Source organism: Ailuropoda melanoleuca, chromosome 12 (assembly GCF_002007445.2).
Source record: "Ailuropoda melanoleuca isolate Jingjing chromosome 12, ASM200744v2, whole genome shotgun sequence".
NCBI classification, from domain to species: Eukaryota; Metazoa; Chordata; class Mammalia; order Carnivora; family Ursidae; genus Ailuropoda; species Ailuropoda melanoleuca.
The window spans coordinates 47,603,300-47,619,829 of NC_048229.1; the positions used below are offsets into that span (position 1 = coordinate 47,603,300).

The 16,530-nt window shown below is 47.6% G+C and overlaps 1 protein-coding gene across 1 annotated transcript in view; it reads left to right on the forward strand.

Moving 5' to 3' along the window:
• The window catches only part of LONP2 (lon peptidase 2, peroxisomal), a 100,576-nt gene extending 87,079 nt beyond the window's left edge, over positions 1-13,497 (forward strand). The window contains 3 exon segments of the mRNA XM_034638963.1: positions 9,286-9,493; positions 9,906-10,096; positions 13,082-13,497. Of these exon segments, the coding sequence (XP_034494854.1) occupies positions 9,286-9,493; positions 9,906-10,096; positions 13,082-13,303 (621 nt within the window). The 3' untranslated portion in view covers positions 13,304-13,497.
• The last annotated feature ends 3,033 nt before the right edge of the window (positions 13,498-16,530 follow it).

Genomic DNA, 16,530 nt, shown 5'->3' on the forward strand with positions numbered 1-16,530 from the left:
CTCTACAAAACTCTGTTACAAGAATAGAACTTGTTTACTCTCAACAGTAAATCTGGTCTTGAACAGTAGAATCAGAGGCCAATTGGTTATTTGAATTCTTAAGATGTCATGGGTTTAAATTTTGAAGCGTTGTAAGAAATGGAGCAGAACTTTTCCGTGCTTGAGAAAGTGAGCAAAACCTGCTTTTCTGTTCTGCAAGAACGCATTGGTTTTGAGAGTGAAGACGAAAACAGGTTCTGACTCCTGCATTTCCAATGGGCTTTTTTCTCTAAGCTTTCCGGGACAGTATGTTCCAGCAGTTCTTTGGGAATTTAAACTAGAGCAACAGATAACAACAAAAGATTGATGCGTGTTTCTGTTGCATATACCCCTTCTCTCCCAGTCATTTCAGCTGCTTTTGGAAGCATTGTTGACGTTCTTGGAGCATTGGCAAAAAAGGAACCAAAAGAACAGAAATGAGAAATTTTATAAACACTGCTTAACAGCTCTGTTTGATATCATTGGAGAAACTCATTTTCCTTTAGGCATCTGAGCACTTTTCACCAACATGACTCTGAAAGGTAGAGTCTAGAGGCCTTTTGCTTTTTATAAATAGCATCTTAGAATAGAAGGTCTGGTGTTTGGGAGTTTGGAACATTTTGTTCATCTTTTCCACACTAGAGAGAATTCACACTGTAGCCTGGGGTTTCTGTCTCTGCCTCTAGTGGTCCCAAGCTGCTTCACCACCCTTGCCTGAGCTTTTGCATCTCCAAGAGGAAGATTTATGGAACATTTCTTTATTGTCTTATTGTCCCTGAGGGCCATCACTGTGCTGGGAGTCTTCCATTTTATACCCAGGAAGAAGCTTGAAGAGATTAAATGAGTCCTGTAAATTCAAATAAGGTGCAGATAGTGAAGCCAGTATTCAAACTCAGACCAGTTGATGGCAAGCCTGGTATTCTTTCTGGTCTCCTCCAATACCCTGTCCGACCAAGCTAATTCCTGCCCTTCCCTGCTAAAAAGAGAATGGCTTGAAGTATGGCAGTTTAAAAAAAAAAAAAAATCTGCCGTTCGTCAGATTTTTGTTTGTATTCTCACCCAGAGTAGTGCTGTGTTTTGGAATGGGAGAGGTTGGCCTGGGGTTCTTGGCCACTTCTTGTGTGTATCTGTTAGGTATCAGGCACCACGGAAGACCCTCTAACAAGTGACACATCTTTGAATCCTCAGTCATGGCATCTTTCCAAGAACAGATGAGGAAACAGGCTTAGAGTGTTTAAATAACTTGCAAGAAGACACAGCTTTTGCCAGAGTGGAGATTTGGTTCAGGCGTGACTGACTCCAGAGCTGTGATCTGTTTCTCACGTGAGAGGAGCATAGCGCTGGCACACCTGGGGTCTCGGCTCTCCCAGAGAATGCACAGTGGCCGGCCTTCATTGTTCTTCTTCCTGCACTCCGGGGTAAAAAGTCTAGAGACAGAATGTACTAGGAATGTTGGAGTACGTGTCGAAGTGATCCCATGATGTTATAAGGCACCTTTTTTGGTTTAAATGCCTATATTCTCCATAAATGTAAAAGTCTAGGTTCTGTCATTTCTTCTAGAAAGAGTTTCATTCATTCAATAGATAACATATTAAAGAGCTTCTAGCAAATACAGTAGTAAACAGGCAAGGTATGATCTCTACCTTCATGATGCTTACTTTCGTAGAGAAAATTAACAAGTAAACATATAAGTTGAGATTGGTGCTATAAGGAAGACAAGGAGGCGGCTTTGAAATTGGGGGTCACTGCTCCAGCACCATCTGAGACATCGTGTACGGGTAGACTGGGGCTTGCTGATGGTCTACATATAGGGAACAAAGGAAACAGTCATCAGAAGGAACTTCCAGGTTTCTGGTGAGAGCAACAGGACTTTAGCGTGGCAGTGCCATTTACCACAATGGGAAAGACGGGGTGGTGAACATGTCGAATTTGAAATGTCTGAGGCATGTAAAAGGAGACGTGGACACGCAGGCCTGTTGCCCAGAGGAGAGGTCCAAGGTGGAGGCATGAATTACAGAGTTGTGAGAAGATAGAGAATATTTCAAGTCCCAGAAATGTTGAGGTCACCAGAGGAAAAAGTATACACCGAAAAGAGCCAGGAGCCTAGAGGCAGGCCCTGAAGAATGCCAACGCTTAGGGTCATGGAGAGGAAGAGGAGCCCTCATAAAAGAGAAAAGTAACAGGCGGGTCAGAGGGAAACGGTTTTTATGCTGCCATGAGAACAAAGGAGGAAACCCTCCAGAAGGAGGGAATGTCCAAATGTGTTTGCTGTTTGTGTATTCGCTTTGATGGCGTGGAGTTCTGTGACTTTGGAAGAGGGGAATGGTGGGCAGGGGAGATTTGGGAGTGTGTGGAAGAAAGAATGGGAGGTAAGGAAACAATTAGTGTGCGGGCCCCTCTCTTCAGAAGTTGGCTCTGAATGATTGCAGAGAAACGAGCTGGCTGGAAGGGAGTGGGGGCCGCAGGGAGAATGTTTGCAAGTGGAGGCCTGGGTGCTCCAGGAGAGAGAGTGGGACAGATTTTGCTGGAGGGACAGTGGGAGCAAAGTCTTTGGGCAGGTGATACGGGATAGGACTCGTAGTGTGAGGGGAGGAAGTCATGTGCGATGAGGATACCCTTTGTGGGAATAATGAGGAAAGGGACAAGAATAATGAGTTATTTACAAGAAGATAATTATAATGATGGAACAAAGGCTTGTTCTTTGCACCAGAAGAGAAGTGAAGTCCAGACAGAGCAGGTGCAGAATGTGAAGGTGGCAGCGTCAATGGTCTTGAGGACAGGTGGACAAGAGGGATGAGAAAACGATCGGGGGGTAGGAGCATTCACATTCGGATTTCAGAGCTGGCGGGATTTCTGCTGGTTATCAGGACTTAGAAGAGAGTGGCTGAGTTAAGGTGAGGAAACTGCTGTTGAGAGAACACAGAAGCCAGGTAGCAGCAGAGCTTCAACGGTTCGCTGAAGACCCCTGGGATGATGGCACGATGCAGTGTGGGGAGGAAGGGGAGGAGCGTGATGCAGTGGGGAGGAAGGGGAGGAGCGTGATGCAGTGTGGGGAGGAAGGGGAGGAGCGTGATGCAGTGTGGGGAGGAAGGGGAGGAGCGTGATGCAGTGTGGGGAAGAAGGGGAGGAGCGTGATGCAGTGGGGAGGAAGGGGAGGAGTGTTTTGAAAGCAGAAAATCGTGAGAAGGGAATGGAGGTGGGGGAGCCAGCTGCCGCCANAGGGGAGGAGCGTGATGCAGTGTGGGGAGGAAGGGGAGGAGCGTGATGCAGTGTGGGGAGGAAGGGGAGGAGTGTTTTGAAAGCAGAAAATCGTGAGAAGGGAATGAAGGTGGCGGAGCCAGCCGCTGCCATAGCAGGGGCTTAGGAGAAGGGAAGTTGAAGGAAGCCTCTCACTCACCAGGTGATAAGCCCAGCCTCCTTGAATGGGCTGCGTTCATCTGACACATGGGGCTAATTATATGTATGTGTTGAGATGGGTTTTAGGATTGGGTGAGTTGATGATATAAAACACCCACCCAAGTAGGACCTGGCACATGCTAAACAATGAACAAATGCTTGTTCTGCAACCGCCTTACGCCCTGAAAACTAACATCCCCAGTCACCAGAACAACAACAACCAAAAACCAGCCCCTGTTTTTATTGTTGTTGTAGTCCTAATTTTATACTTGCTTTTAATAGTCTTCCACCACCCCTAACTATTCTGCACTCTTGTCAAAGAGGAGTCTGCAAAAATATGTTAGTGCCAACAGTGTGACTACCTAGCAAACTGCCAGTGAGGAAGAAAGGTAAGAAGGCACATTTTTATTAATATTTATATCTGTTTAGAATTGAAAAAGGAGTTCTAGGAACTTAGTTTAGATTTCACATTTAGGAACAGTATCGCAGGTCACCTTTTCCAATACAACGAGATTTCCTAAAGAGACAAGATCAGTTAAACTCATGGAAGGGAAAGGAGAGGAGAGGGGAGGGGAGGGGAAAGAGGAAAGGGGCGGGGAAGGGAAGGGGAAGGAAAAGGAAAAGGAAAGGAAAGCTCTCTGTGCACCGGGAGAGAAGGTGGGAAGGAGCAGGCCTGGGCGCAGGTGTCTGCAGCGGCCTGGGCGTCCGTCGTGCCGCGCGCGCTGCCATGGCATAGGGCACTTACAGGACTTCCTCAGGAGCATGGGCTGGGGCCACATGCAGCTGCAGAGGAAGTAGGAAAGGTGCAGGAATCAAATGACACTTATTTAGTCTTACTTGATCTGGTCAGTTAGGAGATTGCCATTAATGATGGTCAGCTCGGTCATAATTACTTGTATAGGTTGGTTACATGAACATCCTTAGGGTGAAATGAGAAGTTGTCATTTGCATCCTAGTGAAAGCAGGAGAGGCCTGCACGCCACTGGATACATATCCTAACGGCCAGTCTTGCAGTTGACCAAAAATCTCTAGGGGTGACAGTCTTTTTTTTTTTTTTTAAGATTTTATTTATTTGACAGGGAGAGACATAGCGAGAGAGGGAACACAAGCAGGGGGAGTGGGAGAGGGAGAAGCAGGCTCCCCGCTGAGCAGGAAGCCCCACGCAGAGCTCAAACCCAGGACCCCAGGACCATGACCCGAGCCGAAGGCAGATGCTTAACGACTGAGCCACCCAGGTACCCCTCTAGGGGTAACAGTCTTAAACACATGGATTGTAAATGTAGTGACACAATTAGAAGAACAGGTAAGCTCTAGTTGTTGCAGGATAAATTTAATTTCAGTCTCAGAAAGCCAGTCATCCGTGCTCTAAGTGTCTGCGTTCTGTCCGGCCTGCTAGTCCTGAGGTTGATTTTCTCTAAGTATTCCTGACTCCATTCATATTTTGTATTAAAGCCTTAGCCTTAGTTTCCTGCAGTGGTGTATGAAAAGTCCTTATCCAGAGGTCACTGCCCTAAAAAAATAATAATATTAAAGGGAAAAAGATAGACATGAAGATTTTTAAAAGCATCTTGAATAGGGACACTGGGGGGCTCAGTCACTTACGAGCTGACTGCTGATTTCGGCTCAGGTCATGATCTCAGGGTTGTGGGATGGAGCCCTGCACTGGGCTCCATGCTCAGTGAGGAGTCTACTTGTCCCTCTCCTTTCCTCTGTACACCTCCCCCACTCACACTTTCTCTCTCTCCAAATAAATAAATATCTTTTTAAAAATAAAAAATAAATAAAAGCATCCTGAATAACATGCATCCAAAGGTGAATTCCAGGAGATTCCATCAGCATGCTTGCCTTTCAAACAGACGAAGTCAGGTGCTAGAAATGGGCAGAGTGTAAACACTAGTGAAATGCCCACAAGCATAGAGGTAGTGAATTCCCATCCACTCCATTTAAACCCCGCCGTGCCGCACGCGCCCATGTCCTACGGCACCAGTGCTGCACACGCAGCCTGGCCCGGCGCCCCGCCACGAATGGATGTGGCCAAGAAGAGGCTCTACTGAGAGGGGCTGAAAGCAGCTGGCTCTCTGCAGTGCAGGGCAGGCCAGGGGGGCTGTTTAACACGCCCTTTGAGAGAGGACAGTGCCGACCCCAGCACCTCTCCGGGGCAGACGGCATCTGACCTTCCGTTTTCTAAACGCTACGGAAACAAATTTACAACTAGAAAAATCAAATATTCATGAATTCGAGGCTTAGGATCTTAGTACAAAGACTTGGAAGAAGTTGGCAGATGGATGGCTGCCGTGGTGACAGCCTGGCAGGAGCGTGAAAAGCGCTCTGAGGTCTAAAAGAAACCAGTTACAGCGTAAGCGTCACTGCTGACGAACGTGCCCGCGTCGCACGGCCGTCTGATAGCTGGGGCCGCGCGGGCACTGCCCTACGTGTCTGCCCCTGGAGAGAAGGCCGTGGAGTTACCCCGTCCGCAGTCCTTGGCGCCTGCTGGCCTGTCTCAGGGTGGCTTCCTGGCCTTTCTCTGCCCAGCGGACTCTACTCTGCTCAGCCTCTTCCGTGAGAACTTGTCCCTACTCCCCGCACAGGGATCCGAGCCTCTTCAGGGCTCTGTAGACGGAAGCACTTGGTACATACCAGTTGTCTCCCCGCGCTGGAGTGGAATCGTGCCTTTATCTAATGTTCTGAGATAGTCCGTCAGTTCCAGGAGGTGCTCGCTGTTCCGTCCCTATGAGCTGTAACGGAACCTGGCTGTTTACTGTTTACTGTTTCAGTCTGTTATCACTGTTTCCAGTTATCAAGGGGGATGAACGGTGGGAAACGGCAATGATTAGTACACAGATGCTCTCTTCAGCACGGCTGCCATCGAACTGCTAAGAATGAACCTGACTTTAGAAGGCATATTCTTTTTTTTTGTTCTTTACAGATTTTATTTATTCAACAGAACACAAGCCGGGGGAGGAGCACAGAGGGAGAGGGAAAAGCTGAGCAGGGAGCCCAACATGGGGCTCCATCCCAGGACCCTGGGATTGTGACCTGAGTGAAGGCAGACGCTTCACCGACTGAGCCACCCGGGCGTCCCTAGAAGACATATTCTGTTATTAATTAGGTCTTTCATTAAATATTTTCAACACTCCTACAGTCTGCATATTTACATGATTGATTTACATGATTGATATAATTATTACAGAAGAAATCGACCATTTCTTTAAACAAGATTTAGTTACCAGACAAGGAAATTGAAGCACAAGGATATACGTGTGGGAAATTGAAGGACAAGATGGGCTTGGGATGCTTGTGTTCCACTTGGACATCTAGCAGGGAGAACATTCTCAGCTTCGAGCCGAGGCCTGTCGTGGCTAATGTAACTGATGATTCCACAGACCAGCGGTGCAATTAGAAACTGACAGAAAAGTACGGACACACGTAGTTTTGAAATTACTGTGTTGAATCACTTTTCTAAGGAGTGCTATGAGATTGTTCTGTGACAAGGGGTTAAGATGGCTGGCAAGCTGCACACAGGGCAGGAAAGGAGCATGGGGCTTACCCTTTACCTTTGCAGTTACTTGCAGCCCCCTCATGGTGAGGGAAGATACATAGAAACCGGATGCGTGACTGTTACAGTTTCAGAGCATGTGCCCTCGAAAGTACGACTCCAGGGGCACCTGACTGGCCCAGTTGGAGGAGCACTCGACTCTTGATCTTAGGGCTGAGTTCGAGCCCCACGTTGGGTGTAGAGAATACTTAAAAATAAAATCTTTAAAAAAAACGTATGATGGGGCGCCTAGGTGGCACATTCAGTTAAGTGCCTGCCTTTGGCTCAGGTCATGATCTGGGGTCCTGGGATCGAGTCCCATGTTGGGCTCTCTGCTCAGTGGGAAGTCTGCTTGTCCCTCCCCTTTGCCCCCTCTGCTCACCCCCCCCCCATGCAGGACTACATTCTCTCTCCCAAATCAATAAAATCTTTTAAATATATATGTTTCCAAGTCTAAGAATCTACGAATTAAAGATCCTTCACCTTTTAGAGAACAGCTATTAGCCTTAATCACAGAGATTCTAGGGTTGCTGGTAATCAGGCCCCTCAGTTCTCTTGCCCGTATGTTGTTAGATCGTAGATTTGCCATTTTCCCATCGTCAGGTTAATATGAGAACACTTAACCATCAAGTCAGAATGAAGTGCTTGTGGGCCTGGGTGTGTTTCTGGTTTGGCCATATGTACTTACCTGCCCTCCATCGTTTGAGTGAACAGTGCACCAATTACCTCTGCTCAGAGTACCAGGCCCCCCAACGGATGGAGAGTTGGAAAACTGGCTTGGTTTCTTAAGCGACACAGTAATCAACAAGCACCTTACTCCTGATTCTTTGGGGACATTTTTGGTATTATCCTGACAAATGAGTTTTGAGGATTTAGCTGTAAAAAAGGGATGGTTCTCGTTATAGCTGACAGAATTCTGCCAAATGGCTTTTTCGGTTAAATTTACATATGATTCAGTGTACTGAGGATAATTCTGGAGGATTAGTCCACTCAGCCCTAGAAAAGAGCCATGTGGTAAAACAGGACCCCCTGGCAAATTCCCACCCAAAGTAAATGTCATTAAGGTATAAAACATTGCTTTCATATTAGGAAAAAACAAGCCTTGGGAGCACTTTTATAAATAGCTGTCTGTGTTTTCCTTAAATAGTACTGACGTGCATATTGATTCTTTGTGTCTTTCTCCTCAAGTACGGATGGAACAGGGCAAGTGCCAGGGCTGAGGGTGGGAGCTGGTACCCGCTCGGCACTGTGCGCACCACGGTCGGACTTCCGAGTCCCACTTACCAGATGACGTTATTTAGAATTACATTTTTAAAATATGAAACAAATTTTCAAAACATGCCAGCGGGTTTCCACAAATTCGTGCTCAGTAGCTTTCGTGGACACCACACGTGATTTTGGAGTGTTTTAAAGTCAGGATTTTGACCATCTAAGCCCCGTGGAAAAGGAGGAAACATCAGCAACGCAGCCCTTTAACCAGAAACTCAGACTATTGGTTCCGTTGCTCCTTAGTGAGAAAGTTACCTCTGGTGGAAAAATCTCGTGTTTGGATTAGTGATGGGTTGACACGCTGTGCTCCGTTCCTCTCAGGGTGAGAGCTGCTTCTGTAGGGTGAGGGGTGCGGGGGCGCAGAGGGTGCAGTAAAAGGGAACGTGATGGTGTTCTAACTGTACCATTACTTTTTATGTGTTTTCCTAACTCGCGTGAACTGGCTCGTCACGGGCTGGTGGTGTCGGGAGAGTGGCACGGTCAGTGCACGCGGCAGTGAGGGCGCACAGCGGGCCCGAGCGCACGGGGGTTGGTCCGGGGCGTCGTGATGTGGTCGTTGACAGTGTTTCTCCAGCAGGAACAGAGAAAGTAAAGTGGCAGAGAAATAAAATCCAGGGGTTTTAACACATACCTTCACGCTTGGCCCTTTAAGAGATGTGTGTTTGAAAAAGGGTTTCTGCTTTCAGAAACAAATGCATGATTACCTAAAATGAAGGTAGGTTCTGGAGTATTGAGAAGTATGCGGCCTGATACAAATATTGAAGTAGATAAAACAATTGGGTTTGTCCCTTGAAAATTAGGGCACGTGTAACCAGATGTGGCTCTTTAATCAAAGTTATTCACACGTATTTTAAGGTAAAAATAAGTGCCGAACAGGAGGTTTAGTTTTTCTTCTGGCGGAAAGCCATACCTAGTAAGCGGGGACTCCGGATTACGTGAGGTGGCAAGCCCTTCGAGTTGAAGCTTAAACTGAACACGTTGGCTCCGGCGGCCCGTCGTGAGATTCGCCACCAGAAAGTCGTTCGGCTCTCGTGGACTGAACTGGTCATTTTGTTCTTTCTCTCCAGGTGTCCGAGCGCTTGAGTCAACCAGGAGTGGCAATAGGGTTGGCTTGGACCCCCTTAGGTGGGGAAATCATGTTCGTGGAGGCAAGCCGAATGGACGGCGAGGGTCAGCTAACTCTGACCGGCCAGCTGGGGGACGTCATGAAGGAGTCGGCGCATCTCGCCATCAGCTGGCTCCGCAGCAACGCGAAGACGTACCGTCTGACTAACGGTGAGCGGTCTCGCCCGGCCGAGGCGCCGCTGGCGGGCAAAGCCTGTGGATGGGGATCCAGGAGGCGTCTCCCAGTTCTGGGACAAGGATTAGATGGGCTCTCACTGCAGAGCTACACCTTCAGGAAAGTAGCAAACCTTTGATTTTGAATTCCCGTAGACATTCTCGTTCCTGTGTTAGGACTCGGTGCCTCGCGCCTGAACCAGAAACTGATTTTCAAGGGTTTGTTTTCAGTTCTACTTACAGTAGAATGAAACTGTTCTTCCAGACCCCACTCTGATGGTACCACCCATTAATATTTGGAGGGATTCATTCACCCAAAACATTTTTATCTTTTTGATTCTCTTTTTTTAGGAGAAAAAGAAAACAGGTTTAATTTTTCTACATTAAAATCCTTATTTCCTTTTTTAAGCTTCTGGAAGTTTTGATCTTCTTGACAACACAGACATCCATCTGCACTTCCCAGCTGGTGCTGTCACAAAAGATGGACCATCTGCTGGAGTTACCATAGTAACCTGTCTCGCCTCGCTTTTTAGTGGGCGGCTGGTGCGCTCAGATGTAGCCATGACTGGAGAAATCACACTGAGGGGTCTTGTTCTTCCAGTAAGTCTGACAAAAGTGATTTATATGGTTTTAAATTTTTTTAATTTAAAGTTTAAATCAGTAGTAGTTTCCCTTCTTCGTATGTATACCTTAGTTTTAAACACATTAAAGTTTTATACATGAAACTAATTTATATTTTTCAGTATTGATCAAATAAAGACCAACCGACCATTTTCCCCACGTTTTCCCTTCTAAGAAAGAAGACTTAGGGAGAGATCAGTGTGGCCGTCAGAAGTGTCAGCCGCTCAGGTGAAGAGTGGAGGTTTTGTTCCAGTTAGCAGACTGTTAACCAGATAACTTCTGTGTAAAACAGGACAGCAGCTGATTGTTTTAAACCTCAGGCTAACTTCTCAACTTCTGAAGCCCCTGTGAGACCTCCTGTAGATAACTTAGATTACTGTAGTTGACAGATTTATAGACAAGTAAGTATAAAATGGAAACTGTAATAAAGACCAACCATGTCTAATTGCTAAATTTGTAAAAAGTTCTATATATATACGGGGCTTAGGGGCTCCTCTCCATAGCCTAAACTACTTAAAAAACACTGATAAAAAAATGCAGAGAAATTGACGATCATTTAGGGTCTTAAGCGATCATTTAGGGTCTTAAGTCATTGATTACTAGTCTACCACAGAATTTTGGGGGGTTCACAGCAACGTGAGAAAAGAAACAAATGTGCTTTATTCTGAGAACACCTTTATTTTGTGAGGTAATTATGAAAGTACATCATAGAATCACCAGTCAAGATCACTAAGACAACTCTCATTTCCCCAGTTTTTGAAATTCAACCATATTCTAAATCCTGTAATTATGATACATGTGTAGGTCTGTACTTGAAAGGAGTGGCTGATCTCTTTTCTTCACCTTTCCCAGGAATTACTGCATTTCATCAGACCATAACATTGGTTAATCGTGGTTAATATTATCTGTGCTATGAAAAGGACATGTAAATGCTTTACTGACATGAACTGTTCAGCTTCCTAGTTCAAGATGGTTGACTAAGCGAAGAGTGAAAAGAGTAATACAAACACTCAAAAAGGAGTGGGGGGGTCAGCAGCTGAGAGCCGCCTGGAGGATAGCGTCCTGGCTGGTGAAGTCGAATTAGAGGTAGAAACTATCTTCCCAGAAGGAGTCTGGGAAAAGCATGGGCTCAGAGCCACAAGGCACACACCAGGAGAGCAGGAAAGAGATGGGAAACCAAACCAGGGGATTCGTAGAAATCTCCATAGAATAAGTGAGTCTTCCCCTTGTCCCCTGGCTCTCAGGGCACGTACGCACCCAGGTAAAGGCTTTCCCACCCCCACAGGGCAGAGCCACAGCAGCTTTGAATAAGTCTCCAGTGTTAAACCTATTCCCTGAGCCAGGAGAGAAGCCTAAGCGTGGAAGAGGAAGGCTTGCTAAAGCCGGCAGTTCGGAGAGAACAGTTCAAGAACAGAGAGTGGGGAGAAAACTTGGATTTGAAACTTAGGTTTTAAAATTAGAGAACTATTCAGAAAAAAATAATAGAAAAAGCAATCAAGCAGATCCGGCATCTAACTGCCAGGCATTCTAGCAAACAGAGAAAACGGAATAGAACAAATTGTCAAAGAAAACATGGAACGTTTCCTAGAATTGTGGGTTATCTTTAGATGGAAAGGGCCTACGCCAACTAGGAGAAAGAGCTCATCCCCACGAGTGTTCAGATAACCGAGGAGAGAGCTGTGTCATCAGTCCCCTCAGGGACCCCAGGTGAGCAGCACCTTCAAAAGTGACGGAGAGGGACCTTGGTCCCGGTTTGGTACACGCAGCCGCACCGTCAGCCGGACGGGAAAGTAAGGGAGGCGTTTTCGTACGTGCGGGGGTCAGTCTGTCTTAGACTCTTCCTGAAGAAGGTCCCCTGACCGTGTCCGTCCGCAGCACGCGGAGGAGCCCTGGCAGGACGACAGCTGTGCAGGAGGGCCCGGGCAGTGTCACTGCGCGTGGTTGGAGGGCTCTGAGGGGCCGTCTCCAGGGCCGACGTGTTCTGGGGGGTACGACAGAGCTGCCGCACAGCACACCACCCAAACCAGAGCGATTATTCTCACAGCGTCTGTGCGTCAGGAACTCGGGAGAGGCTTAGCCGAGCTCACCTGCCTCAGGGCCCCATCATCACGGTCAAGACACCAGCCCGGTCGCCGTCGTCTGCAGGTCCCCGGGGGCTGGGATCTGCTCCCAAGGCGGTTCACTCACCTGACTAGCAAATTGGTCACGGTTGGCAGGATGCCCCCGGTCCTCCCCGCCAGGGCTCCTCCAGAGGCTGCTGGCTGATCTCGAATGTGGCGGCCGGCTACTTCCAGGGCAAGAGATCCAGAGAGACGGACCTAGCAGCAGCCCCTCTGATTTTTTGTGGGTTAACTGTGGAAGTCCCACAGCGTCACTTCCCCCACACTCTGTTTCTTATGGGTCACTAAGCCTGGCCCACATTCAAGGGGAGGGGAATGAGACTCCCCCTTTCGTGAAGGGACCACTGTGGACATATTTTAAAACCACCATAAGAGCCTACATCACTTGGGATATGTTTTCTTCGTCAAGTGGCACAAAGGAGGCGGCTTTAAGCCTGTACAGAAGGAAGTACTCCTGGCGCACAGCTCGGCTCCGTGGGAGTGGTATTTGTGGCTAAAATAATGTAATGATTTTTCAGAATCGACCTATTGATGATTGTTTTGATTATAAAATGCAATGTAAATATTAACCTGACAGTGTAAAAAGGAATTGCGGACATAAGAGGGGCTCATATCTATAGAAAGTTTAGAATTTTGCCCCATTAAAAGGATTGAATAGAACACAAATTGAAACATAAAGAACTCACTGTTTATTAACCTTTTTAGTGGCTTTCTCAGCTCCTGCTATAACAAAACGGAAGAGGATTTCGATGTTTCAAAATAGCCGTGAAAGGAAGTTGGGTCAGGGATCTTTCACAGTCTGAGGATGACTAGAAATCTGAATAACTTTGTTCTCTCCTTCTAGGTGGGTGGGATTAAAGACAAAGTGCTGGCAGCACACCGAGCAGGACTGAAGCGAGTCATTATTCCTCAGAGGAATGAAAAAGACCTCGAAGAGATCCCGGGCAATGTACGACAGGATTTGAGTTTTGTCACAGCAAGCTGCCTGGATGAAGTTCTTAATGCAGCTTTTGATGGTGGCTTTACTGTCAACACCAGACCTGGTCTCTTAAATAGCAAATTGTAGGCCCAGATCCCAGCTTTTCAGAATTTCAGGTTATGAAGTGCCGAAAGGTACTGGAGGTCTTGTTCCTTCCGGTAGCGGTGAGCAGAGTGTCCCATTTGTGAACGTGATCACAGCAGTAACAAATCTCACTCGAGTGGTGGCTGGTGTTGGGTTACGGAAATGGTAATTCAATAAACTGATTGAGAAAAACTGAATTGCTGTCTTCAGTGGAAGCATTCCTGTCCCTGGAGGGTGTAGAGCGTCCTGCCCAGAACAGAAGCCCCAGCATTACCTGGGAAGGGGTTAGCAATGTAAATTCTCAAGACCCACCAGCAGACCTTTTGACTCAGACTGGGGGGGCGGGCCCGGAAATCTGCTATAGTCAGCCCTCCAGCTGACCGCTGCGTGGTCAGCATCCAGAACCGCTGGTGTAGACCGTTACCGTAGAGTCACCTGGAGATATTACTGATCCTGAGAACGGTAATGTAGCAGGGACACGGGACAAAGATGGAGATAGCACCACCCATTAGTCTGTGGAAAATAAAGTGTTCAAGTGAAATGAAGCCTGGGATGAGGTCTGCACGCCCCAGTACGGGGTGCTTCTGATGCTGAAGGACGTAGCAGTTCAAGCGTGATGATTCCCATCAGGCAGAGCGGCCCAGCTTAGCACACGTTATCTTAACAGGCAGCTGTCCATCCTGGGATGGTCCCCACGCTTGGTACCCTGACTCTTGTCACTTCCCCTCGATTCCCTGTCTGCCTGGGCCAGTCCCCAGATCCGGGAGACTCCATGCTCTCTAATCCTCCCGCGACTGACTGAATCCGGGCTCTGCAGAGCTACGAAGTCAGGCTCCTCTGCTTGCTTAGTTTTCCTCACCTGTGGAATGGGACCAGTCGTACTGAAGTGCGTGTGACTGCAGACGAATGAGAACATGACAGTAAAGTGATAGGAACTACAGACTCGGATTACAAGGCGTTAGAACAGAGAGGCAGAGATACTTCGGAACGCCTTGGTGAGCCCGGGGTCTACAAGTTACCCAAATACCTGCTAGTAAAATCCGAACGTGTTCTGGAATTACAAATCCAGATCGAGGGCTCCAGATACAGGGCTCGGTATGGCCAGTGGGAGAGCAGGCACCAGGACATTTTTTAAAAACATTTCATTGACTCTGCTCACTGTTAGGATTTTATCACTTCCGTTCAGTCACCTTGGCAGGGATGTGAGTTCGTTTTCAGCAAGCAGAGGGAGCTAATCCACACCCGAACTGCAGTGGCTCCTTACACCCAGAAGTAGCAACAGAACACACTGACAGGCGGGACTTAACCAGTGTCCGAGTCCCGAACGGGTCTCTGCGTCTGTGAGCGACAGCATCTTCTGTGCCCTTGGGCTTTGTGCCCGCGGGGAACCTGGGCGGGGTGGGAACGGGAGCAGTAGGACCTTTGTTTCTCTGGCTCTGGTTTTGGTTTTTTAAGTCTGTTTTATTCACTTTTTTTATTTTGACGAGAGCAGAATTGACCATTCTGTCCCGTTTTAAGTGCAGAATTCAGGGACATGAATTACACTGACAGTGGTGTAGACCCATGGCCTCTCTCTCCAGACCTTTTCCACGATCTTGGACTGAAACCGTACCCACTCACAGTAACTCGTGTTTCCATCCGCCTCCCTGGAACCGTGCTGTGTCCACACGTTTGCCTAGTCCAGCTACTTCGTGTGAGCTTGTGTGTGACCTGCTGCATGCAGCGTGTCGTCCGGGTTCAGCCGTGCTGACCACACGCGGCACATCTCGTGCCCGCCCCCCCGCTTCTCCGCTCGCCCGGGACTGTCCGGGTGGTTTCCCCCGCTCAGCTGTTGGCAAGAGTTCTGTAAACGTGTACGACGGTCCCTGTCCCTGCTTCTCAGTCCTGGGCATAGACCCAGGAGAGTCGCTGTTCGTAGGACGAGCCCTGCTTCACGGTGGGGAGCCATCAAACCTCTGCACAGGGCTGGCCGCACCATTTGCCATTCCCACCCGCCGCTCAGAGACGCCGACTCCTTTTGGGTACTGGCCGTCCTCCCGGCGTGAACTAGCAGCTCTCGGTGTTGACCTGCCGTCCTGCGGGGTATCTTCTCCTCGCGTTGTTTCTTAAAGTGTTTTCCAAACACCCTTTATGTGACAGTCAGCTGGGGGGTTTTATTGAAATTGAGAACTCAAATTCCAAGCAGGGCTAGCGGTGAAGACCTGGGATGTATTTAACCAGTACCCCGCATGCCTTTCACCTGTGAGCTTTCAAAACTCTTCAAGTATTAAACTAAATAAAGCTTTAAGTGTCTTGGTGAGCAAGAAATTGTATAGGGTCTGCTTAAAACATATCCATGTTTTACTGGACTCTGCCTCTTTTGTGTGAACCTTACCGATAACCGTGTCGGGCAGAGGTCGAGAGCTTTTGATTATAGTGAAAAATGCCGTCTAAGTGATTGATCATAAAATATTGAACATCAGTTTATAAATCTGTGATTACGGATACGGTCTCCTGGTTATAGGAGTGGTATTTAAAGGCTACTGAACATATCTTTTTTTTTTTTTTCCTAATAAGAGAGGCAGGCAAAAAGGTGCATGTGCTGAGTGGAACACAAAGATTTCCTTCTTTCCTCCTCTTCCTTGATATTGGTCAGGACTCGCTTTCTGCTCGTAGACAGATTCTCTCTGCAAGGCGGGGAATGCAGATGGGTTTCATTTCGAGTGCCATCCCTGGTAGTGGCTGCTGGAAATGCAGAGGCTCTGGAATCCCATCTTTGGACACAGTGACTAGTGATGTCCACCACCAGGAGCTCCCTGGACGAGGCGGGTGCCATCCATGTTGTGAGGTAATCAAGTGCTGAGAGCAGAGGAAGCGGACTTCTGTTTTCCACCTGGAACACTGAAATGAGGCAAACTTTTCTATAATAAGTGCAGGCGGGGGGAGCACTAGGATTTTTGGCGAACCTCATTATCTACAGCCACTCTGATACATGTAGTTTGCAGAAATGTGGGCCTTAAAAAAATTATAATAAAAATCACTCAGATCAAAACAAAAACCTGTTCCCCATCAACATATTAAACTGGCCTGTGATTCAATTCAATAGGACAAATTCAAGTTTAAGAAGATAAACGCAAAAGACCAAATTTTATAAAGACTATCACCTACCCTATGCCTATACAATTCCCTGAAGAAAACATCGAGACACCAAAAAACGAGGCAGGGCATTAACAGGAGAAAGAATACTGACT